The sequence below is a fragment of the Mobula birostris genome, chromosome 3 (genome assembly GCF_030028105.1).
Source record: "Mobula birostris isolate sMobBir1 chromosome 3, sMobBir1.hap1, whole genome shotgun sequence".
Classification (NCBI taxonomy): domain Eukaryota; kingdom Metazoa; phylum Chordata; class Chondrichthyes; order Myliobatiformes; family Myliobatidae; genus Mobula; species Mobula birostris.
In genome coordinates, this window is record NC_092372.1 from 53,301,586 (window position 1) to 53,329,290 (window position 27,705).

The 27,705-nt window shown below is 40.3% G+C and overlaps 1 protein-coding gene across 2 annotated transcripts in view; it reads left to right on the forward strand.

The window, feature by feature from the left end:
- Nucleotides 1-27,705, forward strand: part of mtus1b (microtubule associated tumor suppressor 1b) — a 170,901-nt gene that overhangs the window by 45,622 nt on the left and 97,574 nt on the right. For both annotated transcript variants that reach the window (XM_072252638.1, XM_072252637.1), the window contains exons 2-3: nucleotides 9,361-11,652; nucleotides 15,129-15,327. In XM_072252638.1, coding sequence (XP_072108739.1) covers nucleotides 9,556-11,652; nucleotides 15,129-15,327 — 2,296 coding nt within the window. In that variant the 5' untranslated portion in view covers nucleotides 9,361-9,555. The remainder of the gene's footprint in view (nucleotides 1-9,360; nucleotides 11,653-15,128; nucleotides 15,328-27,705) is intronic.

Consider the following 27,705-nt stretch of genomic DNA (forward strand, 5'->3'; position numbering starts at 1 on the left):
TTCACCCGGTAATTCGATATACCACAGGTGTGCTCTCCCTCTCCCTAATAAGGAAAATAGGGGTGCCTCCATTTCACAGCGAGAGGGGAGACATAACAAACAACTCGCTGATTTATAATGTTAAAAGTCCATTGTGTCACTTTTTATGAGGTCTATGGCCAAAGAACTCTGGTCTCTAGGCACGTAGCCAGTTTGCTGCTTTCGATCTTCCATCTCCCACCACACACCGATTCCCCGCAGAGGCACCGACCACGACTCCACCCACCTCTAGAACCTTGAAATCCCGGAACTCTGAAGGCAAGCTAATCTTCCAGGCCGAGTCCTCGGTATATCTAATAACAGCCAGTTGTGAGACCTCGAGAGCAGGTCTCATTCCCACAAAAAAAAATGAAGTCAGTATGTAATTCCAGATCAGGGTCTTCAAAAGAACCCTAAAAGGGAAAATAGAGATATTAAAGATAGAAATAGAGCTGCTTCTGAAGTTGCAAGCAAAGGAATTGCTGTTGTTCTGCTCTAAAGTTCATTTATTTTGAAAACACTTTTTCTAGTGCTATAAATTAGAATGCTCTTACCCAAATGCAAGCTCTGCATTTGGTGGAAAATGTTCTTAAAGAGTTTATTAAGCTTTAGAAGGATTGTAGTGAGGGAGTGATGAAAGCTGGTAAAGGAGTAAAAGATTAGGAATGATGGAAGTTCAAGAACTTGTTTGAAATTATTAAGTAAAGCTACAATGAGATTTGTAGAGTTTGAAATGTATTAAAGTCAATAAGTGAATTGTTGAAGATGCAAGCTGGTAATCTTAAAGCAATATAAAAACATCTGGAAATTATTGCAAAAATGGACATGCAAAGGACCTACGTAATTGGTGTCGGTTGAGTTCCTAGGAAATGGCCAATTTGTGTTTTTGCTAGCTCAAAGCTCAACTGGGCATGTTAAGTAATGCAAATTAGTGATTTATTTTGGATTTCATGAGTGAAAATTATTCATACTTTTGTAAATTTCTTTTTCTTGTAAATTGTTGTTTGTAAATTTCTGTAAGGACAAGTTTCTGTAACATGAATGACTTTAAAATATGGGCTAATTGTATTTGGCAAGTTGCACAATCTCTGGAAGGAGGAACAATATTAGGCCAAGGACCTTAAGCAGAATTAGTTACAATTAAAGGAAATTTCTTATTTTGATTACAAACAAGAGAAATTCTGCAGATGTTGGTAATCAAAGTAACACAAAGTGCTGGCGGAACTCAGCAGGCCAGGCAGCATCTATGGAAAAGTGTTGGCATTTTGAGCCAGAACTGCCTGCTGAACAGTCTTGGCCTGAAACGTCGACTGTACTCTTTTCTATGGATACTGCCTGGCCTGCTGAGTTCCTCCAGCATTTTGTGTTGCTTATTTTGATTGTCAAGGTAAAACATTCTAGCTTGTTTTAAAAGTTAATGCAGGAGAATTCATTTGAGTGCTATGATGAAGCAGCTGGGTTAATCTGAAAGCATGAGTGTATAAACCATCAGGGAATATCCAATAATATCCAAGGATATTATTGTTGAGGTCCTTTGCTCTCTTCCCCCCCCCCAGGTAGTGGTTCAAAGCAAGGTGCAGAGAGAATTGTAAAGGCAAGAGGAATTGAGCTTTTTGGATTTTTGATTTTGGAGACTGCCAACTTTTCATGACTTTTGATTTTGGAGACTGCCAACTGTTTCTGAAGAAGCTTGGAGGAAGATGTGGCAATAAATGATTTATTATTGATAGCAGGGGCTGGGTTGTGAGGGGAAGATCCAGAAGATGCAGAAAAATGAGTACTGAAGTATTCCAAAATTGAATCATTTTGACAACTTTCCATTTATCAGTCATTGTAGACCTGAAATTACCGTCAACTTGCTTTGCTAAACAGATTTATTGATTACTTTTCGACCTTCAGTATTCTATGGAAGAGGAAGTTTGGGATAATTGTAGAGCTACCAATGAATTCATGAAGCTGTACGAGTTAAAAATGCCTTCAGATGAATGCAACTGAGGAGAATCAGAATCGGTTTAATATCACTGGTATATGGCATGGAATTGTTTTGTGGCAGCAGTATAATTGCAATACATAAAACTAAAATTTACAAATGTATAGTTAAAAAAATTAATCTAATGCAAAATGGGCAAAAAAAGGGTTCATGGGTTTATTGTCCATTCAGAAATCTGATGGTAGAGGTGAAGCTGTTCCTGAAATGTTGTGTGTATCTTCAGACTGCTGTACCACCACATTGATGGTAGCAATGAGAAGAAGGCATGTCCTGGGTGATGGGGATCCTTAATGATGGATGCAGCCTTTTGAGGCTGTCTGAAAATCTGTCTAAAATTGCACTGGACTGAATACCAATTCTGAGCTTCACCACTTGTATAGTTCTCTGTTCAGATGCTGGAATGATGCCTTTAATGTAAATATGAGTTTGTGACAAGTTTACATATTGATGATTAATTTGTTGATCTACGTGGAGTTTTTGGAAGTATCCCAAGACTTGTTCATGCAGTAGACTAGCCAAAGAGGAACCATGTCCTGGATCACTGGACTTGTGAAAATTGGAAATGTGAGGAACATGCAGCTGCATCTACATGCACCTGCTCGCAGATTCCATATCAATATTTTACTTTGCCTCCTTTTAGCAGACAGCTATTTTTAAAGAAAGAAAGCACTTGGTGCATGTGTATTCTTTATATCTGTTTACACTGTCCTTCATGAAACTCCATTCTGTATTCAAAAGAACACTGAATGCAGTTTTTCAAGATTTCAAAAGGTGTGACCTGATAATCAGTTTGACCTTGGACAAATCTTTCACTTGAATCAATAATTTGGCACATCTTCATGTTAATCAAACAAAACCAGTTTTTAGAAAGTCTTTGCAGTAAAACCAAAAGCATACTACACATTAAAGAATCACTACTGTAATAATTATCTAAGTTGCTCTCAAAATAGAACATGTTCAGGACATTTTTCATGAAAACCAAGAGTAGGAATCATTACCATAAGATATAGGAGCAGAATTAGGCCATTTTGCCCTTTGAGTCTGTTCTGCCATTTCATCATGGCTGATGCAATTTTATCCTCAGCCCCAGTCTCCTGTCTTCTCCCCATATCCCTTCATGCCTTGACCATTCAAGAATCTATCAACATTTGCCTGAAATATACATGAAGACTTGGTCTCCCCAGCTACCTGTGGCAAAGAATTCCACAGATTCACCACTTTCTGGCCAAAGAAATTCCTCTTCATCTCTGTTCTAAAAGGACACCCCTCTATTCTGAGGCTGTGTCCTTTGGTCTTGGACTTTCCACCATTAGGAAACATCCTCTCCACATCCACCCTATCAAGGCCTTTCACCTTTCAGTAGGTTTCAATGAAGTCAACCCTCACTTTTCTGAATTCCAGTGAATACAGGTGCAGAGTTATGAAAGTGCTCTTCATATGATAAGCCATTCAATCTTGGAGTAATTTTTGTGAATCTCCTTTGAACCCTCTCCAGTTTCAGTACATCCCTTCTGAGATAAGGGACCCAAACGCTCAATACTCAGACGTCTCTCCAGTGCTTTATAAAGTTTCAACATTGCATCCTTGCGTTTATATTCAAGTCCTCTTGAAATGAATGCTACCATTGCAATTGCCTTCCTCACCACAAATTCAATCTGCAAATTAACCTTTGTGAAATTCTGCACAAGGACTTCCAAGTCCTTTTGCGCCTCAGTTTTTTGCATTTTCTTAGCATTTAGTAAATAGTCAACCCTTTCATTTCTTCTACCAAAGTGCATGACCATACGCCTCTTGACACTATATTCCATCTGTCATATCTTCGCCCATTCCCCTAATCTCTTAGTTTAGAGGAAGTATAGAGCCTACAGAAGGACCATCTACCCCTCCATCTGTCTTCATATCATCTGCTAATGTTGCAATAAAACCATCAATTCCATCATCCAAATCATTGACATAAAATGTAAAAATAATTGGCCCCAACATAGACCCCAGCAGCCGGTCAGAAAAGGCACCTTTTATTCCCAATCTTTGCCTCCTGTCAATCAGCCATTGCTTTATCCATACCAGAATCTTTCCTGTAATGCCATGGGCTTGTAGCTTGTTAGCCTCATTTGTGGCATGTTATCAAAGGCCTTCTGAAAATCCAGGTACTCAATATCCATGGATTCTCCTTTATCTATCCTGATTGTTATTTCTTCATAGAATTCCAACAGGTTTGTCCGGCAAGATTGTCTTTTGAAACCATATTGACTATAGCTTATTTTATCATGTCCCTTCAAGTACTCTGAGAGCTCATCCTTAATAATGGACCCCAACATCTTCCTAGCCACTGAGGTCAGACTACCTGGCCTTTCATTTCCTTTCTTCTGCCTTTTTCTCCCTTGAAGAGTGGAGTGACATTTGCAGTTTTCCAGTCTTCTCGAACCATTCCAGAATCATTATGAATGCCTCCACGATTTCTTCAGCCACCTCTTTCAGAATACTGGAGTGTACACCATCTTGTGCAGATGACATGTCTACCTTTGGATCTTTCAGTTTCCCAAGAACTTCACACTCTTCATGCCCCTGACACCTGGAGTTTCCACTGTACTGCTAATAACTTCCACAATAAAGACATGCAAAATACTTATTCAGTTCATCCGCTATTTCATGGTCCCCTATTACTACCTCTCCAGCATCGTTTTCCAGCAGTCCAATATCCACTCTTAGTTCTCTTTTAAACTTTATGTATCTGAAGAAACTTCTGGTATCCTCTTTAATATTATTGGCTAGCTTACTTTTCACATTCCATCTTTATTGTAATGACGCTTTTACTTGCCTTCTGTTAGTTTTTAAAAGCTCTGGCTTAATCATTTTTGCTCTATTATATGCCTCTTATTTGGCTTTTATATTGTCTTTGACCTCTTGTTAGTCATGGTTGTGTCATCTTTCTTTTGGAATACTACTTTTTCTTTGGGATGTATATATCCTGTGGCTTCCGAATTGCTTCCAGAAACTCTAGACTTTGCTGCACTGCTGTCATCCCTGCCAATGTTCTTTTCTAATCAGTTCTGGCCAACTGCTCTCTCATGCCTCTGAAATTCTCTTTACGCCACTGCAATACTGATAATCTGACTTCAGCTTCTCAAATCTCGGTGAATTCAATCACTTCCCCTAATGGTTCTTATACCTTCAACTCTCTAATCAATTCTGGTTCATTGTGCAACACAGAATCCAGAGTAGCTGATCACTAAATAGGGCCAACCACCAGCTGCTCTAAAAAGCCATCTTGTAGACACATCTAGAAAGTCCCCCTCCTGGAATGCAGCACTGATCTGATTTTCCCAATCCACCTGCATTTTGAAATCCCTCATATTTAGGGATTGAGTAACTTACAAAGTAACTTCGCTCTTTTGGCATGTATTTTCTATCTCCATTGACCATAAGACTTGGGAGCAGAATTAGGCCATTTGCCCCATCAAGTCTGCTCTGCCATTCAGTCATGGCTGATTTTCTTTTTTCCTCCTCAACACCAGTTCCCGGCCTTCTCCCCATAACCTTTGATACCATGTCCAATCAAGAACCTATCTATCTCTGCCATAACTACACCCAGGGACCTGGCCTCCACAACAGCACGTGGCAACAAATTCCACAAATTCACCACCCTCTGGCTAAGGAAATTTCTCTGCATCTGTTTTGAAAGGATGCCCCTCCATCCTGAGGCTGTGCCCTCTCGTCCTAGACTCTCCCACCATGGGAAACATCCTTTCCACATCTACTCTGTCTAGGCTTTTCAACGTTCGAAAGATTTCAATGAGATCCTCCCTCATCCTTCTGAATTCCAGCAAGTACAGACCCAAAGCCATGAAACATTTCCTGTATGATAACCCTTTAATTCCTGGAATCATCCTTGTGAGTCTTCATCCTTGTGAACCTTCTCCAGTGCCAGCACATCTCTTCTAAGCTGAGGAGCCCAAAACTGTACACAGTACTCAAGGTGAAACCTCACCAGTGCCTTAAAAAGCCTCAGCATCACATCCTTGCTCTTGTATTCTAGATCTCTTGAAATGAATGCTAATACTGCACTTGCCTTCCTCACCACCAACACAACCTGCAAGTTGACCTTTAGGGTGTTTTGAACAAGGACTCTCAAGTCCCTTTGCATCTCAGATTTTTGGATTTTCTTCCTGTTTAGACCATAAGACAAAGGAGCAGAAGTAGGCCATTCAGCCCATCGAGTCTGCTCCGCCATTTTATCATGAGCTGATCCATTTTCTCCTATTTAGTCCCACTCCCCTGCCTTCTCGCCATAACCTTTGATGCCCTGGCTACTCAGATACCTATCAATGTCTGCCTTAAATACACCCAATGACTTGGCCTCCACTGCTGCCTGTGGCAACAAACTCCATAGATTCACCACCCTCTGACTAAAAAAAATTTCTTCGCATCTCTGTTCTGAATGGGTGCCCTTCAATCCTTAAGTTGTGCCCTCTCGTACTAGACTCCCCCATCATGGGAAACAACTTTGCCACATCCACTCTTTATTTTAGAAAATAGTTTGCACATTTATTTCTACCACCAAAGTGCATGACTATGCATTTTCCAACATTATATTTCATTTGCCACTTTCTTGCCCATTCTCCTAATCTAAGTCCTTCTGCATCCTACTTGTTTCCTCAACACTGCCTGTCCCCCTTTGTATCATCTGCAGACTTGGCAACAAAGTCATCTATTTCATCATCTAAATCATTTCTTCTATAAAAAGAACTGGTCCCAAAACCGACCCCTGCGGAACACTAGTCACTGGCAGCCAACCAGACAAGGATCCTTTTATTCTCACTCATTGCCTCCTACTAATCAGCCAATGCTCTAACCATGTTAATAACTTTCCTGTAATACCATGGGCTCTTAACTTGGTAAGCAGCCTCATGTGTGGCACCTTGTCAAAGGCCTTTTGAAAGTCCAAATATACAATATCCACTGCATCCCCTCTATATATCCTACTTGTAATCTTCTCAAAGAATTCGAACAGGTTCGTTAGGCAGGATTTTCCCTTGAGGAAAGCATGCTGACTTTGTCCTGATTATCCTGTGTCACCAAGTTCTCCATCTTCATGATTCAGTCATGCCTCCAACATTATACCTGTCAATCTGCAACTGTGCTGCAAGTTCATCTACCTTATTCCGTATATGGTGCGCATTCAGGTACAATACCTTCAGTCCTGTATTCACCCCTTCTCGATTTTTGTCTGCTTTTTACGTTGCAATTCATCCTGTTGTCTGCAATTTTACCCTATCAATAGCTTCTCCTCACTACACATTGCCTGTGTTTGTAAACCAGCTACCACCTCTTCAGCACTATCATCCACCTTTTCCACAATACTTCATGCATTGAAATGTATACAGCTCAGGATACTAGGTGCACGATGCTCAACCTTTTGATTCCAAACTTACTAACAATTGCCTCTGCAATCTCTCTACTAACTGTTCTGGCACTTTGGTTCCCATCCCCTTGCAACTCTAGTTTTAAACCCCAGCATGAAGCATTAACAGACTTTCCTGCTAGGATACCCCTCCAGTTCAAGTGTAAGCCATCCCTTCTGTACAGGTCCCACCTTCCCTGGAAGAGAGCCCAATAATCCAAAAATCTTATGCCCCCCTTCCTACACCAACTTCTTAGCCACATGTTAAAATGTATAATCTTCCTAGTTCTGGCCTTTCACATGGCATGGGTAGCAGTCCTGAGATCACAACCCTGGAGGTTCTGCCCTTTAAATTAGCACCCAACTTCCTGAACTCCCTATGTAGAACCTCATTACTCAACCTACCATGTCATTGAACCTACATGGACCATGACTTCTGACTGTTTACCCTCTCACTTAAGAATGCTGAGGACTCGATCTGAGACATCCTGGACCCAGGTGGCAATGTACCATCCAGAATCTGGTTCTTGCCCACAGAACCTCCTGTCTGTTCACCTAACGAATTCCCTATTACCACAGCGTGCCTCTAATCTCCCCTTCCCTTCAGACTCGGTGCCAGAGACCCAACCACTGTGACCTTCCTCTGTTAGGTCATCCCCCTGACAGTATCCAGTGATATATCTGTTGAGGTACATTACATGGTGTAGTGATCTGTGTTAGCATTGCAAAATATGAAAATAAAATCACAATCTAAGTTTGCTTGTTTTAGATTTGTCTTTAATCTGATATGCAAGTAGACATCCTTGTTCAGGTTAGTAAAGGGTACTGTTGCCGAGAACTGTCTGGGACAATTTTGAGAGTCAGAAATGACTCTTGTCAATTGCAACCAGTATTGGTTGAGCAGTGACAGCTATATTTATCTGAATATGGACATAAACTTGCAAAGCAATAGTTGGGTAGGACAATGGGTGATGTTGATATCATCACAAGCCTGGGCGGAAGGTATGGAGATCCTAAGATGCCCAGCCGTGAAGATCCCCCTCTCTCGTCCTCACCAGTGTAGTCTAAAGGAAAGTTTATGAAGCAATACATGTGGCACCAGCTTGGCTGTAGGAGCTGCCAGAAAGATATTCAATCATGTCTAGCTGCCTTTGAGTTTACTCCATAGCCGTTGTCTCTTCCAAGGCTGCTCACAAGGCAATACGGTTATTTACCCATAGCTGGAGATCTGGTTCATGAGCACCAGGGCGTGTCTTCACACCAGTGGATCTGCATGCTGTGTGTGCAGGAGCCAGGCCTCCTCCCTGTTCTGACTCAGAAAGGAGATCAGTTTCAATGTGTCACCAGTGAGGAGGCACTACATGAGATTTATTGTTGGAGAGGCGAAGTACTGGCAGGAAGAGACTTGCACATTCAGCTCTACTTTTCGCCAGTGGTGTAAGCTGTAAGTGAGAGTGACAATCACTACCCAATACACTAACATACTGGAGGCATCACAACAACCATTTGGTCACTAGGTAAACATTATGCTAAAATCACTAGGGCTTAATCACAATTTGGTAAGGGCTGGAAAATGAGACTGCAGGTGTATGTCTGCCATGGATGTGGTGGCCTGAAAGGGCTCTTTTCATGCTGTATAATACTGACCCTAAGCTTTGCATAGAGAAAAACCTGCACTTTTGCTGTGTTCTGGAGTGGTATTAATGTTTAAATTTCATACAGTCTTTGCTGTAAGATTTCAGACATTCCACCCTGCAAAAACTCATTTCAGGGAGGTTACCCCCTGCCCCCCCCCCCCCCCCCCCGGTTGACCTCCAAGGGTGTATGTAATACTTCAGTGATTTTGTCTAATCTGTAAAACCAAGTTGGGTATATGCAGAAGATGTGACAATTGCAAAATCCAGCGATCCAATTGGATATGCAGTAAAACTAACTTTTGTTCTCTGTTCAGTTGCAGGTAAAGTTCATTTGCTTGAACAATCAGCGTGCAAGTCAATAGTATAACAATTAATATTTTGGCAGAATTGCTCTTTCGTGGATTTTGCTCCTTGCAATTAAATGCACCATTGCTAATGTCAGATCAATGCTCTAAAGGACACTAATTGGAAATATTTGAAGCAAGCTTGCATGCAACAGCTGCAGTGGAATGGAGGAAACTTGGCACAATACAATACGTGATTCTCATCAGTCTGTTTTGACCAGTGACAAACATGACAGCAAACATTACAGTGCACAAATATCTCCTGAAACAGTCCATGTTGCACCCCGATGGACTATTGAAAACTGCATAACGCCAGATATGCAAGAGTTCCCATGTAATAATAGTGGTGGGGCAATCTCAGCTGACCAAAAAATCTCTGTGCTCCAGGATATAGCTGGACTTGAATTAGAAGTGGTTGAAGACCAGCCCTGTTCTCAAAGTAGTTCTTCGGATCAGTACATGACAGCAAATTTGAGTTGCAACTCTGAGAGCTCTGCTACAATAACAGATCCTGGCTGGTGTTTGCAAACTCTCAAATTAAGTAGTTCTATCAAAAGTAACCTACCTTATATTGAACCCCTTAATGAAGATTCTGCACAAAAGTTAAAATCTATTACAAATGAAGCATATCTTCGGAAAGCAGATCATCGTGCTTCAAGTAATAGCTTGAACTTGGATACAGTTGATAATACCAATGGTAACAGTATAGGAATGAATATGTACATGGAAGGTTTAGAACATCCAGTAGTGCCTTGCGAAACAGAGTTGGAAATGAAAGGTATTAGTCTGGGCAGCACTGAGCATGAATCTAGTGCGCTTGTCCTTGAATCATCAGTATTTTCTAATAGTTCATATGATCCAGTTGTATCAGATCAGTCGCTGGATGTTTTTGAATCTGCAGGTGAAAATGAGCTGATAGATAACATGTTGACGACTTATCAACTGTCATCAGAAGTTGTCTCTGATTCCAAGGACTCACTTGAGCAGCAACAGGTTGTAGATGAAACAGAGGAAGTGCTATGTCAAACAGACTTAAGTCAGAGTACTGGATTCTCTCTGAACTCTTGCCAAACTCCTAACCAAGATTGCTGTGCAAGAGTAGATTGTGGTATAACCAATTCCACTGATAACCAATATGTGAAATATCAGCCAAAAGAAATGTTAGATGAGCAGTTGGTAGCTGCAAATGAACAAAGTTGCAAAGGTGACTGCAAGAAACCTATGAGAATGACTGCAGCTCAAAGGTATGAAATTGAAGCTTGTAGAAAGCCAGCTAACTCAGCAATGAATGCCACTTTTATCGTACTGCAGGAAAGAAATGATGCAAAATCTGCCTCTAAAGTTAACAATTGGAATGCTGATGCACAGGAACTTGCACAAGCAAAGGATGTAAATAATGAAACATTCTTAATTTCAAATTTAACGATTCATGAAGATGGAAGTTCATATTCTCAAACATCAACCCCATTACCAGAGTCCACAACAGCTTTTTTCAGCTCACCATTTCAGAATCCAACAGGCAGAACTGAAAGGAATGGTTCATTATCTGCAGGAGAGTCTCCAACTAACTTGCAGCTGCAGCCAAATACAAAGGACCCAGTACAAAAGAAATGCTGCAAAGTAAAACGTAATGCAAATGTGAAAGTCAAATTGACTAAAGTGGAGATAAAATGCTACCCCAAGCCTAACTTTAACAATGTCAAACCTAAAGTTGTATCTAGAGTTCATATGAGCTTGCCACCAAAAAATGTCCCCTCTTCATCAGAGGATTCATCAAAAAATGTTCCAAGATCACCTCTATCTCCATGTTCTCAATCTTCTAAAGCCCTGAATAAAGGTAGTCTTTCAAGATCAGCACCAAAACCAAAGACAGCAGTGTTGAAATTGCAGAACGTCACATGTAAGAAAACTTTTCCTGCAAACAAGCAACATATTTCAACTGCAGAAAATATTTTAAAATCAAATGGTAAGAGTATTCAAACCTCAATGGCTTCCAAATTGGCTTTGGTTGATGAAGCATCAAGTCAAGTGCACAACTCATTGGGCGATCGAAAGTCATCATCTTCTATAAGCACAACTCACGAGCTTAATAAAACTTTTCACTGTGGTGGAAGGGAGAGAGCCAGTCTTGCAAAGCAGAATGTTCCTGTTATTGAAAAACCAAGAGCCAGATGTAAAAGTTTAGCAGATGCAGCAGATCATGGAGTTGGTTGCAATGTTCCAGTTTCTATGGCTGTACTGAAGAAGACTCACAGCACAGAAGTAAGTGATACCTGGCACATTTGAAATTTAAGCCTTTTGGTGAATGGTGAACTCTATCTTGTTAATTTTCTGTTATGAGCAATGGCAACTGCAGGTGGCATCATTTGTAAAAAATTTTACTGGAAGTTGGAATTGAAGTGTGCATGAAGACAGGTTATTTGCTGTTCAAATCAAAATTTTCTGATCACAATTATTACTGGTCCAACTATGACAAGTGGAAAGAGAAGATTTAAAACAATGTCACAAGGGAGCACTGATTAAACTACAGCAGTAAACTTAATTGTTTATTTCAGCGAGAAAATAACCTTTGTTAGAAAGTCAGTTCTGTGAAAAGCAAGCTATTTTGGACATAGAAGAAAGCAGCAAAAATATTTTAAGATTTGCTAGGTTTGCAAATTTAAGAATCACTTAGGTTTTGAGTTTTTGCAATGAAATATGGATGGTGTTGACTAACAAACGCTGCCCTCGTTCACTCCTAACTGCAGCTTAGCTAGGCCATTTCAGTTGTTAGGGTTTGCTGTTTAGAGGACAGACTGCAGCATATTCACGATATTTCTGCCCCGTCTTCAATAGATGTTATTTTCATGGTCACATTGACAGATGATACCCATTTTTAATTAATGTATTTAAATTTCCCAGCTAATGAAGTGGCATTCAAACTAGTATTTATTGATTTGTGCTACTGGCTTTTAGCCAAGTAACTTTATTGCTGAATCCTGATATTGCATAATGATTATAGCAGCTTTATCAGTTGTAGCATTCCTGAACACTTGACTAAAAACATTTTGGCTTGAGTCAGTGACCTACACCATTTAATCCTTTGATTGTTGGCAACTGAAATTGAATTAAGTTAGAACTCATGCTAATATTGACAAATGCTCCATTAAATTTGATCTATCCTGCCTGGTGTGGCTGGAGATGCACAGCTCTATAACAGGTTCATAAATGTCCTCGAACTAAATGACTTGGTAGACCATTTCAGAATACAGATTCACAAATACAGACATTGACATCCTGGGTATGAGGTTTTAAGAGAGGAAGTACTGTTTATGTCATCCTGTGGGGCGCACATTGGAAATATGCAGCTATATCCAAAAAATAGGGAATAATCAGGTATCTTTGAGAAAATTGAAGGTCACTGCTTGTATTTGGTTTAATGGCTTCAAAATATCTAGGACTATTTTCATGATTTTTGTTTGGTTAAGTGAAAGTAGAATTGCCCAAGTTGATTTGGAAAGGATCTGGGAAACAGGAATGGTATAAAGACTAATGTCCATAGTTTTTGTAGACAATAAGGATGCTGATTAGCATAGAATCTTTGGAGGTAAAATGCAAGTGGTGGCAGAACCAGCAGTAATACTTAAAACAATAGCACTGATTTTGACATCACAGTTGACATTGAGGGATGAGGCATTTTGTGTCACTAATGACATGCTGCTTAATTTCTGGAGCTCTGATCAAGCCATGGTTTAAGCATGGTCAGTGAGGCTATCGGTTAGAGATGAAGATAAGTTGATTCTGATCCAGATGTTTGAGAGACAGTAAGGTGATATTTTTAGTTTGTTTTAGCTGACATGAGAGAATGTTAGGGAGGGGTGGCTGATGCCAGAGACTATAACTTGTGAACATCCATTTCCCTCTGACCATAGAAAGGGGGAGCTGTTCATTAAATGCCACTAGATAGTTGAGGACCCTACCCAGTGTTCGCTCTGGTAAAGTGGGTTTGGGAGCAGAGTTCGTAGTTTCAGGTTTGCATTGTTTGGTTAGATTTATAGCATCATGAAATACACTCTTGCTTTGATGTGGACAGATACTGTAGATTTGTGAATTGAATTTTTTAATTGCCAAGCTTTAGATATAAAATGGAGATATTGCCTGCACCTGAGCTCTTTATCAGTATCCTATTGGTCAGAAATAGTGGCAAAGCTAGACTGTGAGTGGCTGTGGGATAGTCAAAGCTGCTTGTATCAAAGACTTAGTTAAGGTGGTATTCAAAGTGCTCCTAACAGTCCCTGTCTTTCAATTTCATCTGTATTCAATATGTAGGACCTTGGATGCTTAGGCTAAAGACTTTTTTTCAACTCTGAACTGACTTGCGTATGTCATGGCTGTCAGTTTTGAGCCTCCTGTGCTCTTTCCATCCTCTTGTTATTTGTTATGTCTTTTGCTAGAATTCTACTTTCAGTTGCCTGTAGTACTGCTTTTTGCCTTCAGGAATGATAGAATTTTAATTCTGGGATAACTTGCTACCAGTGACTTCTCTCTTCAAACCAGTCCAAGTGGTTTTGGGGAAGGAAGCGAAATCTCTTCACAGGTGCTAATTATGGACTATTTCAGGGAAGCCAATAACCATTGGACAGTGTGGCTTTTTTGGCTGAGATGTCTAGCAATGTAATTACCACTAACTTTCCAGATGAAAAGTTGTGGCCCAAAGTGCCAACTGTTTATTCCCCTCCATAGATGCTGCATGATCTGCAGAGATTCTCCAGCAGTTTGTGTGTTACTCAGGCTTTCCAGCATCTGCAGAATCTCTCATGTTTATGGCTAAATTTTTTGTTTGCAATAGTCTCAGGATCTTGATTTGTCTATAATACATAGCTGACCAATTTAAAAAAAAAAGTTCTGAATTTGTTCAAGCATTTGTTTATCTTGGTTATGTCCCTGTCCTTTGGAAGGAGATGTTTAAAGATGACACAAAACAGATCTGTATCATTTAGTACATGCATAGGGAGCATCTGTTGGTATTAAATGAGAAGCAGTCAAAAATCATTTTGCACAAATGTCATCTTTTTGTCAAAATTTCTGATTTGTATTAAATCTAACTGGATATAATCAACTGAATTTTCAAGTTTACACCTTGTAAGTGTATCCTAATCCAGAGAGGCCTGGCTGTGTTAATAAACAATGCCAGTACTCAAATGGTTATACACTTTGTAATGAGGATAAGATATTTTTGTCCTTCCCTCTTCCTCATAGTCTGTGCTCAAAACAATGCAGTTGGCTTTAGCAGTGTCCTTTAGATCCCTTCCCTGTTAATGTGTTTTAAAATTGTTGTGCAGCAATCAAATCCACTGTTTCAAAGGCAGTGTGCCTTAATGGTTGCAGCTTTTGTTTTCCATTTTAACTTTGAGTCATCAACATTTGAATGTCTTTCCTGACTATGATTTCTGTTTCTCAATTGGAATTGCCATAATTTAAGTGAAACCACTTACCATGTAAGTAGTATTAGTGCATGACTCTTTGTGTTTAGTTTATGGCACTGACTGCTATGCTTGATTATATGTAGCAGTATTGGATCTGCTTGAAGACTTGTGGTTCTTGCAAAACTATCCTTATTCAGTAAGTGTTTATACAGGACAGAATTAGGAATGTTAGTTTCTTGTGTCCATGATTTTAAACTTACATAATTCCTAAGTTGTTTGTATTAGACAAGTGGATCTATTTCAGGTTTATTTTGCATAGCCTTTTTTTTTCAGGTTTTAACTAAGTCTGCACCCAGTGATCAAGTTGGGCGGAGGCCATCATTCAGCAATAAGAGAAGCTTGCCTATGCCGTCTCAATCTGCAAAATTAAGAGTACGGTCTTCTGTGTCTAAATTGTCTCTGGAAAGTGTAAGGAAGGATGACCGCACCAGTGTCATTCAGGGTCCAACAAATAAACAGCTACTGCAATTTGGTAAGCTAAATACTAAAAAGGTTGAACTTTTGCAAAATGGGTAATTTCTTAAACAACCAGTTAATATGGAATTGTAGAATGTTGTTTGGCTTAATATCTCCCTTTGCTGTAAGATGCTTGTTGACCAATTCAGTTTTCTAGGATTATGTTAATGGTAAATGAAAGGGGGATTGGGATAGTCTGTGGTAGGTATGCATTGCCAAAAAAAAAGCGACTACTTGCATGTGTCTTGAATATTCTACATCAATATTCTTCACAGCTTTGGAAAAGCTCCAAAAGCTTTCAATTATGCTTTTCCAAGATATTTACAGGCAAATAGTGATTAAATGCAGTAATGGGTGGGGATGGCATTTTCTGATTCCAAACTAGCAAAGTAGGAGTTGTAATAACACAACCTTTTTGCTTTAAAGAATTTTGGGGTCGGCATGCTGGAAAGAATTTAATTTACTGTATATAGCAGCCAAAGCTGCAAAGGAAATTTAGTGTGCAGTGTTCTTTTGAAGATTGAATTTGAAAGGTCAGGGATGATTAGTCATTTTCAATGCCCAACATTTGGACAACAATGCTATTTTTTTTTGAAGCAAGTGTTAATCACTGACTTTTTAATTCCCCCAGTTGAAATTTGGAAGGTACTTCAGCTGTATATTGAACTATGTACTGTGAATCTCTTGCCACGCAATTTCAACACACGTTGCCTTTTAACTGGATATTTTTATAGATTCCTTAGCCATGGCAACTTACCAGTATTTTGCTGTTGCTAAAAGCAGAAAATACTGAGCAGCATGGGGAGCATTTCTGGAATGTTACCTCTTCCTTCCACAGATGGTGCTGAGTTGCTCTAAACTTTCAAGCATTTACTACTACTGATTTCGATCAGATGAGTTTCTGTAGAGTTTTGAAAACACTTTGAACATGTTTCAGGGCATTTAAATATATCCTGCTTCCTTTGCATTGCTGCATTAGTAAGTTGCCTATATTCTAACGGCAAATGGAATTTTGATATTAAAAGCCAAATAATTTTTGAGATCCAAAAGGGGACTCATTTGCTGTGACTAAATCTATCAAATTGGCAGTTAGGCACTTTCTCTTGTAATGGGGTTTAGTTTGCACAAGTCTGCTCTTTTTGCCCAATTTGAAGAACAATAGTGCCTTAGTAGTTCAAAGTATTTGTTTCTGTGAACTGTTGAACAAAGAAGTTCTTGTGAACTTGGTAATTGAAACCAAATGAAATAATTTGAGGCCAGAGTTAAGGTTGGATATAAGGCATGTGCACTTGGTTTATAAATTAATTGTAATGAATATTTGTAGATGGAGTCCACAGTAATGCTGTAATTTGTATCTCTAATCTTGCAGTGTTACACTAATCTAGCCAGTCATTGTTCTTTAGAAATTTTAAGATGCATTTCCCAAAATACTTAATTTGCATAACTTTGCAAATGAGCTGTTAGTATCATGTATTCAGTGATTAAATTTCAAAAAGGAAAGTGTGCTTTAAAATTTGTTCAACCTGTTCGGGCTAGATGCAGACAGGCTCAAAGTGCAGAGGTGCTGACGCCTGTTTCTTTTGATGTAACTAAAACTGCAAATTAGATTCAAACTTTGATTGTAACTGTGCATTTTGTTTGCATTTAGTATTAGAGATTACCAGACTTTTCCCAGCAATAGGTACTTAGTTAAGATCATCTAACTTTCCACCACCACCGACTTGATGACCTGAAGCTATTTAGGTCAGAGCAATCTGCCCAGTGAGAATTGATTAGTACTCTTCTCTGGTATTCGAATTACCATGAGTACATGGCAACATGCTGCTTGGTGTTTTGATACTTGTGTGGCTTTCAGGAGCAGTTAATTATATGATATGGGCTATCTGTTATCTTTTACTGTATAAGTAATAATGACAGAAATCAGAAACCCTTTCAGAGTTGGGTTTGATCCAATATGGTATCTCATCAATTGTAGGCGCTCATGGTTGGGGTCTGGAATACTGTGCTTGGTTACCCTTTAGTTACCATAAATATGGAAGCATAGTCAATGAAACAGAAGCCGGGGATGCTGGTGAGTGAGGAACTTTATTCAGGTGTATCAAGTTTGCTGACAGTGCTGCAGTTGGTAGAGCTGCTGCCTTATACTGCCATCCATGCTCAGTTTGGACTTCAGCTGCACACTGTGTAGAATGTGCTTGCCCTTTGACTGCATAGGCTTCTTCCAGATGCTCCTGATGCTTTCCGCATCTAAAGACATGCAGGTGATCAGCTACTTAGCTGCACACACAGTATGTATGAGTGGTAATATTTGGGGGTAGTTTCCTGTGTGTAAAAATGTAATTTGAAAAATAGGTTTAACAACACACAAAATGCTGGAGGAATTCACAGGTCAGGCAGCATTGAGAAAAATGAATTGACTTTATTATATCATTCACATGAGTAAAACTTCTACATTGTCTCCATCGAAATGTGCAATCTATAGTAATTTGTAATAAATAATATGTACAACAGGACAGTCAATATAACATCGAAATACAATTGTATTAGCATGAATTAATGGTCTGTGGTCTGGTGGAAGAAGCTGTCCCAGAGCCTGTTGGTCCTGGCTTTTATGCTGTGGTACTGTTTCCCAAATGGTAGCAGCTGCAACTGTTTGTGGTCAGGGTGACTCGGGTTCCCAATGATCCTTCGGGCCCTTTTTACACACCTGTCTTGTAAATGTCCTGTATAGTGGAAAGTTCACATCTACAGATGTGCTGGGCTGTCCACACCACTCTGCAGGGACCTGTGATTGAGGGAAGCACAGTTCCCATACCAGGCAATGATGCAGCCAGTCAGGATGCTCTCAGTTGTGCCCCTGCAGCAAGTTCTTAGGATTTGGGGGCCATACCAAACTTGTTCAACTGTCTGAGGTGGAAGAGGCGCTGTTGTGCTTTTTTCACCACACAAGACCTTGGTGATGTTTATACTGAAGAATTTTAAACTGTTCACCCCCTCAACCCCAGATCCATTGATGTCAATTAGGGGTTAGCCCCTCTCCATTCCTCCCATAGTCCACAACTGGATCCTTTGTTTTTGCAATGCTGAGGGAGAGGTTGTTTTCTTAATACCACTGTCAGGGTGATGACTTCTTTGTAGGCTGCCTTGTTATTATTTGAGATACTTTATACTTTATTGTCGCCAAACAATTAGTACTAGAACATACAATCATCACAGCAATATTTGATTCTGCGCTTCAAGCTCCCTGGATTACAAATATTAAATATTAAAAATAGTTAAAATTAGTAAATATTAAAATTTTAAATTGTAAATCATAAATAGAAAATAGAAAAGTGGGAAGTAAGGTAGTGCAAAAAAAAAATACCGAGAGACAGGTCTGGATATTTGGAGGGTACGGCCCAGATCCGGGTTAGGATCTGTTCAGCAGTCTTATCATATTTGGAAAGAAGCTGTTCCCAAATCTGGCCGTACGAGTCTTCAAGCTCCTGAACCTTCTCCCGGAGGGAAGAGGGACGAAAAGTGTGTTGGCTGGGTGGGTGGTGTCCTTGATTATCCTGGCAGCACTGCTCCGACAGCGTGCGGTGTAAAGTGACAAGGATGTAAGATTGGTTTGTGTGATGTGATGTGCTGTGCCGTGTTCACGATCTTCTGCAGCTTCTTTCGGTCTTGGATGGGACGACTTCCATACCAGGTTGTGATACACCCTACGGTGCATCTATAAAAATTAGTGAGGGTTTTAGGGGACAGGCCAAATTTCTTTAGTTTTCTCAGGAAGTAAAGGTGCTGGTGGTAAGGCCAATCAATGTAGTATTGTCAGCAAATTTAATTAGCAGGTTGGAGCTGCGGGTGGAGACACAGTCATGGGTATACAGAGAGTAAAGGAGGGGGCTTGGGACACAGCCTGAGGGACACCTGTGAGGGAGCCCACTCTTACCAACTGCTGGCGATCTGACAGGAAGTCCAGGATCATTCAGCATTTCAGGCTAAAGCTCTTCAAGATTAGAAAGGAAGGGGGAAGATAGCAGAATTAAAAACTGGGGATGGGGAAGAATAGCTAGAAGTTGATAGATGAAGTCAAGTGGGTGGGAAAGGTAATGGGCTGAAGATGAAGGAATCTGATAGCAGAGGAGAGTGGACCATAGGAGAAAGGAAAGGTGGAGGGACACCAGGGGGAGTTGATAGGCAGGTGAGAAAAGGTAAGGGGCCAGAGTGGGGATTAGAAGAAGGTGAAAGGCGGATTAAATTTTTTTATTGGAAGAAGAAATCGCCACTCGTCATCAGTTTGGAGGCTACACAGGCTGAATATAAGGTATTGCTCCTCCACCCTGAGGGTTTAACAACAGTTTTAGAATGCTTTTTCAAAAGACAAACAAGATGTCTGTTTATTGTCTATTGTTGGGCATGTCAATGTAAGTCACGGCCAATGATTTATTCTAATATTCATAATGCCTTGTTTGAAAATTAGCTCTGTTTTCAAAATATTTGTATTTAAAGTAATCCATAGTTACAAAGTGTTTTAATGGATAAAATGTGCTATATTACTCAGGTATTTTCTGTCATGAGCTATCACATGTTTTTGTAGGGTCATTTAGTCCTTTGGCTCTTCGGGTTAGATAAATCTGTTCTAAATACCATCCACTTTAGAAGGGTAAAAATAGCATGCAACTGACAATGATTTGTTGCCACACTTCTTTCCTGGAGGAATTGTTCGCTGTGTCAATGCCAAAGATTTCAATGAAGAAGGATCAACTAAAACCTGGTTTGCTTACAGTAACATTCTAATCTGGGTTGCAACCTTGTACTATTGATTTAACATGAACAGACAGAATTTAGTGATCTGTCACTCTTTACTGAAATAGATTCTGCAGAATAGTCTAACTATGTTGGAATTCTGTAATATGCTATCAGTTCCTAAGGGAATTGGCCAAATTTCTGGTTAATGGAACATGGCACCTTCATAAATACAAGAAAACATCAAATTAAAAGGATTACAAACACAAATTCTGCCGATGCTGGAAATTCAAAGAAACATGCACAAAGTGCTGGAGGTACTTAGCAGATCACACAGCATCTCTGGAAGTGAACAAATAGCCAACATTTTGGGCCAAGTCTCTTCAGGGCTTGAAAGAAAGGGGGATGATACTAGAATAAAAAGGCAGGGGGAGGGGAATAAGGGTAGCCAGTAAGGTGGGAAAGGTTAAAGGGCTGAAGCTGAAGGAATTTAATAGGAGAGCAGAGTAGACCATGGGCGAAAGGGAAAGAGGGGCTGGGGTGAGGGGGGGGGTTAAGGGGCAGGTAGACGAGAGGTAAAAGGCCAGAGTGGGGATTAGAAGAGGGGCTGGGGGAGGGATTTTTTTTTAACGAGAGGAGAAAACAATATTCATGCCATCAGGTTGGAGGCTACCCATACTGAATATAATATGATAGTCCTCCACCCTGAGCGTGGCCTCATCATGGCACAAGAGGCGATTGTGCACCGACATGTTGGAGCTGGAATTGGAATTAAAATGTTGTGAAAATGGAACATTCTGCTTTTGGTGGATGGAGTTGAAGGTGCTTGATGAAGCAGTCTCTCAATTTACAGTGGGTCCTCTGATGTAGAGGATCCTGTATTGGGAGCACTGGGTACAGTAGACAGCCCCAACAGATTCACAGGTGAAGTCTTGCTTGGAAGGACTGGTCATTTCCTTGAATGAAGGTGGAAGTGGTGAATGGGTAGAATGCTTGCAGAGGTAAGTACTGAGGGAGGTTAGTGGGGAGGGATGAATGGGCAAGGGAATCATGAGGGAGCGATACCTGTGGAAAGAGGTAAACGTGTTTGGTAGGATTCCTTTGGAGATGGGAAGTTGTGAAGAATGATGGGTTGAATGCAGAGACTCATGGGGTAGTAGGTAAGGACGAAGAATTCTGTCACTTAAGACAGCTGAAAGATGGGGTGACCCCTAATAATTGGGCATATGAGCCCCCTTTTGGAATTGTATGTGTCAGTGTAACTTCAAGCTATGTAAATTTATTTAAATTAAATGGGTTAATTTGAGCATCAGATAATTGCACAACAAAGTTTGTTTACTATATTCCTATCATTGTAATTCTGGACAATGCCAGTGGGTGGCGTGAAATAGAATTATTTGTACTATGTGGTGAAAATGTGGCAGAGTATGATTTACTTCTGTTATTTGCCAGATACAAATATTAAGTGTGTTGCACTTTTCCATGCTTTGATGAAGCATATATTTTTAGCACAGTTGAATTTGCAACTAGTAACAACAAACACTTAATACAATTCCTTTGGGTATCACGAATCTTGCGATTATTAGCATGGTCACTCACTAAATTGCTTTTTCATGAATTCTGGAGAGGCAGGTCAATGAAATTCAGTGAGTGCATTTTGTTAAATAAGCCCTTGGAATTTTTAAGCAAACTAAAAATTGAACATCTGAAAATCTAATGTTCATTTATCTAAACTTTTTTAAACTTGCATCTGTCAAAAAGATGTTTGGAAGATTCTGATGCATCAGTTTGTCATTGCCTATGGTAATGTAGATAAAATGAACTCCAGTCCAGATAGGGGAACACTGACCTGTAGTTTTGTTGTTAAAGGTTATCCAAAAGGGAATGCTGATAAAACTGGGGTATGAATGTGTAGCTAAGAAAATAAGGTTTTCTTCCGCAACTTAGATACCTCTGGATATAGTATTAAAACATGAAGTTTAGTAATTGCCCAGGTGACACCAATCAATTTTATCATTTTCTCTCATCTAGCTGCAGTTGTGGAAGTAGATGTAATGAAGTCCAAACATGGTAATGCAGCTTGATTTGGTAAATGTACTGAATAAACAGGCCATTCTGTCTACAGTTCTTCCTGCTTGTATTGCCCAAAAGCCCTTAACAGCCACCCCAAACTGAGGCGGTCACTATTCTTATGCCTTTCTGCCTTTTTGTTTGGATAGCTTTTCCTTCAATTTATTTTGTACAATTTTTGTCATGATTACTACTTTCCCCTGAAGTCCCCACGCTGGGTATATATAGAAGCTTGGCTTGTTAGCTGGCTATGCTAACAACCACTGGACTCAGCTGTGAGAAAGCCACCTTTGTCAAGCAATACATGTCTAGAGTCAGGATTAACAGAGCCCCAATTTGAGCGAATGCTGTGTAAATACACTTAGACCCTGAGGATGCGTTCCTCAGAGGTGGAGCACCATGTAAATCAGTGCTATGCGGGGTCATTATAGTATTATGTAAATGGACATGAATGCTTGATGTTTTAAAAAGGTGCTATTTTGTATTCACAGTAAGCCTAACCTGAACATTAGGGGAGCAGCAAGACATTGCAGCAGCAGCGGAAGAGGAAGAGAGCCGGTGGTGTTTACATCTGAGGGACCAGGCTGTGGGTCCTCCTCGAACTTTGCTGCCTTCTTCAAATAGGCGTCGAGATTTAACTGCCTTTTCTTAAGTTTCCCTTCTCGAAGCAGTTCTCAGTAGCAAGAAATCATGTCGAGAGCATCTCTCTCTGCCTTATTGCTTTGCTCCCAGTCAGGGTCGTTATCGATAAGCTAGTCCATGATTTGTGTGATCGTGATGATGCTAGTGCTGATGAATTTTGTGGTGACGTGCTGGTGTTTCCTCTTTTCTATCCGTATCCTCATATTCACGCAGGATGCATTGCTCTGCCAGTTCGCGAAGCTCTTTGTTATTGAGGCCCTCACCCTGAGAATGCAGTAACTCTTCAACATTACCATCATTGGCATCTTCACACCATATCACTTGCAGTTTCACATCCATGCTAATGCTTTTCCCAGACACCTTAGATGTACTACTCTCACTAGAAGTTGCAGGCCATTTTCCAGACATTATGGTTGGGGGAAAAAATGGAATAAATTGGCACGGGTGTAAGAAAGTTTTCATATACAAGGGAGGCAGAGCGTGAACTAGTACATGATTGGCTGAGAGTGGCTCAGTGTGAGTAGAGCGCTCTCATTGACTGATTGTAATGACCACTCTTGAGAAGTTTTAAATGTTATTCAGAATAAATTTCTATCATTTCGAAAAAATTAATAAAGAATTGAATGACCATGTAGTGAATCAGCACTATGCGAGGTCTGAGTGTACTGCTCATATGCAATTATCCATTGGCGAGAAATAACAGATTGTACACCGCATGCAATTATAAAGAAAGTGAATTTACTAATTTCAGCTTTATCAACCAGTTATTAAGAGGAAAAGAAAAAAATAGAGGGCCCATTACAATTAAACTAGACTAAATGTGCACAGTTGGAGCTCATATCTTCCAAAAGCTGGGTATGACTATTACGGTGCTGAATTCTCATCACCAATCACCGGTAGAACTTTCCATCTTGGACACCTTTTGAATCATGAAGCACCTCTTGCAATTGCATCTTTCCATTGGATTGAATCCTATGGCTGTCTCGCCCAATGTTTTCGTGTCTCCATCTCGTGCCAGAAAGACCACAAACCTCATCAGTGTCCATCACAAATCTCTCTCTGCCCAGCTTTCTCTAAAACTTTCTCCCAATTCCATCATCCTGATTGGCTGACACAACATTTGTAAGTTGAACATCACAGCCCCTTATCTTTAACTGAAACCCAAACACTATCAGCAGAGCACACCGCTTCTAAGGAAAGCTAAATGAAATACCCTACAGAACTAGCAGTAAAAATCTTAACCAGGGTATTACACTCCTGTTTATGGTCTTCCATACATGGGAATGTGTTCCCTGCATTCAAGCTGTTAAATCATGTCATGCTATCAAACTTCAATCAAGTTGTCTGATATAATTTCCCAGATCCCAAACTGGTTGTATTGTCAGTGTTTCTAGCACTACTCTTGTTATTTCTTTGCCCATTTGTATTCAGTAGTGTTTTGGATTTGTTATTTTGTTTTGCAGCTCTGCTCAGTTTGAGCCAGGAATCGGCTGAGAGATAACTTGTGTCTTTTTCTGGATTAAAAAAAATCTCCCTTCAGTTTGTAATTTGTTCAGATTAAATTTAATTTGCCATTGTTATAGTCATTTGGACATTGCCTAATTTCTAGTAATGTGCTATAGCTGAATAACATTCCATGTGCAAATGAGACCACATGGCATGATTAATTTGAATCCCATTCCTATGTTGCATGAACACTATTTAACTTGTCTAATGAAGATGGCTGCTCAGTCAGTGTTGGCTGTATAAGAAAGGAATGCTGAATTCCCAAATCCAGAAGTTGACCAAAAATGCAGTACTTGGATTCTCAGAAGCCCTTTGGCAAGTTGCCACACATGAGGTTGTTTAACAAGTTGAGAGTCAGTGATATTACAGGAAAGGTACCAGCCTGGATTGAGCTTTAGGTGATCGACAGGAGGCAGAGAGTGGGAATGAAGGAAGCCTTTTCTGGTTGGCTGCTGGTGACTAGTGGTGTTCCACAAGGTCTGTGTTGGGACTGCTTTTTACGTTCTGTCAATAATTTGGATGATACAATTGGTGGCTTTGTGACCAGGTATGCAGACGATATGAAGATAGGTGGAGGGGTAGGTAGTGTTGAGGAGGCAGGGAGGCTGCTGAAGGACTTAAACAGGTTAAGAGAATTGAGCAAAGAAGTAGCAGATGGAACAGTGTTGGGAAGTGTTTGGGGCTGCACTTTGGTAGAAGAAAGTGTAGACTATTTAATAAATGGAGAGAAAATTCAAAAATTTGAGGTGCAAAAGGACTTGGGAGTCCTTGTGCAGGATTCCCAAAACATTAATTTGCAGGTTGAATCAGTGGTGAGGAAGATGCAGGTTTCCCCCGCCATCCAAAGGTAGAGCGTTCCTATGAAACGGTTCGTAAGCCAAAATGTCATAAAGTGAAGAAGCAATTACCATTTATTTATATGGGGAAAATTTTGTGAGCATTCATGACAAATAACACACAACCTAAAATAACAGTAACATATAGTAAAAGCAGGAATGATATGATAAATACACAGCCTATATAAAGTAGAAATACTTTTCCACAATCATTACTGAACTGTTCTCCGGAGTGAAAATCTCGCGCAAGCACTTGGCAGAAAATCTCACGCAAGCGCTGTTGGTATAAATGTGCTGTCCAGTAACCTTTAAGCTATGAGGCTGCCAAATCTGCCAAATGACATGTAAAAATACACAGCCTATATAAAGTAGAAATAATGTACGTACAGTGTACTATCACTTACCGGAATTGGGAAGACAGCTTGCCGAGCACACTGATGATGGTGTGTTCGGCTGAGTCGTAGCAGGTTGGGTGGTGTAGTGGCCCCCACCCTCCGGGCTGCCGACCCGTTACATTGCCGCGAAGAACGCAGCAGTAGCCGGAAGGCACACACACAGCACATCTTTAAGAAAAAAGCCGAAATAAACATACTAATTAATTAGGTGCTGCTGACACGTAATTGTCGGCCCAGATCAGCGGCGATGAAATCGGCACTGATCTGGGCCGACAATTATGTGTCGGAGGCACCTAATTAATTAGCTTGTTTATTTTGGCTTTTTTCTTGAAGATGTGCTGTGTGCCTCCCGGTTACTGCTGCATTCTCTGCGAATCGGTACAGTATCTGTCCAGGGCCTGGGTGGTGGGACGGGGGTGTCATCTCATCGTCGATCAGGGCAGGCAGCTCCTCTTCTCCTATGACTGCTGAGCCTCGTGCATTTTTCTTTTGTACAGTTGTTTGTAAGGACTCAACCCATCATGCAAATGCCTCCCAAACCGACATACCCTTTCAAAATTAAAGTCATACTTTATCATTGCAGTGAAAATCTCACGCAGTCACTTTCGGTCTGTTCGCTACTGCATTCGGTTCCGATTGTTATCCTTTCCCCTTCCAATTGCATCAGCTCTTCATCTATCAGTTCTTGGTCATGGGATGCCAAAACCTCTTCAACATTATGCTCGTCAGCTTCCACAAGCCAAACTCACTTTGTCCTTGCTTCGTTCACCACGATCGAAACGCTTAATTATGTCTAGTTTTATGCTAAGTGTAACACCCTTACGAGATCTTTTAGGCTTTTCCAATACCTCAGAACTCATCTTGCTAATGGCTGCTCACAGGCACATGTTTAAGCAATGCTGTTCTGAATCCGGGGGAGAGTGGCTGCTCGGGGCGAGCGTGGCTTTTTATCATGCACTGCCGTTCTTCATAACAGTGAAAACACCTTCTGAAAGCGAAAACAGGGTACTAATGTAGGTCTTTCGTAACAGTGAGGTTTCGTAAAGCGAACGTTCAAAAAGTGGGGGACACCTGTAACGCAATGTTAGTATTCATTTTGAGAGGACTAGAATATAGATACAAGCATGTAATGTTGATGCTTTATAGGGCACTGGTGAAGCCTCACTTTGAGTATTATGAACAGTTTTGGGTCCCTTATCTAAGAAGGGATGTGCTGACATGAGAGAGTTCAGAGGAGGTTCAGTGGATGTGAAGAGGATGTTTCCTGTTGTGGGCGAGTCTAAGACCAGAGGACCCTGCCTCAGAATAGAGGGATGTCTATTGAGAATGGGGGTGAGGATTTTCTTTAGCTCTGTGGAATTCATTATCACAGGTGGCTGTGGAAGACAAGTCATTGGGTATATTTAAGACAGGTTTATAGATTCTTGATTAGGCAGGGCATGAGCAGTGAGAAGTCAAAAGATTGGTGCTGAGGGAAATGGATTAGCCATGATGAAATGGCAGAACAAACTTGATGGGCCAAGTGGCCTAATTCTGCTCCGATATCTTGTGGTCTTATCTCTTAATGCCCTGTGAAAACAAAGGTTTGGAAATGTAGGCTGAGAGATGATGTATCTGAACCCCTGCAATTTATGTAGTGCTGTGATTGCAATATTGCCCTAACGGTTTTGGACTGTTGGAAACTATATAGTCAGAAGTTATTTAGACAGAGCCCTTGGAAAGGATGCTCTAGTTATGCCAAAGAAAATGGTGTCTGAACAGAGAACAAATACCATGAATTCCCTTTCCTCCCACCCCCGTCCCCACCCTTTATAGGGAGTGAAGCCATAGTGAATATAAATTAATTGCAACTCTGCCCACCTGAAAAGTTCATTGAAGTAGAGTGTAGCACCATTAAAAGTTGTTGCTACCTGGAATGGAGTTTGGAATTGACTTCTAAAATAGTATTAAGTAGCTGACTCATACCAGATAATGGGGGGTGGGGGGAGGTGGTGAAGGTGAAAGAGGCCAAGTATAAGTGTTCCTCGTTAAGGAGTTAGTTACTCTGTAGGAAAATATTTTAAATGCAAATTAAACAGGAAGAGCATTTCCTATTGAATTATAGCAATTCTGGATTTATGATAAAGTGCAGAATAATCTTCAGAAAAGCTACATGATTAAAATGTTAGGTGCACTTTTGATATACATCCTAAAGATTAATTTTTATATATAAGA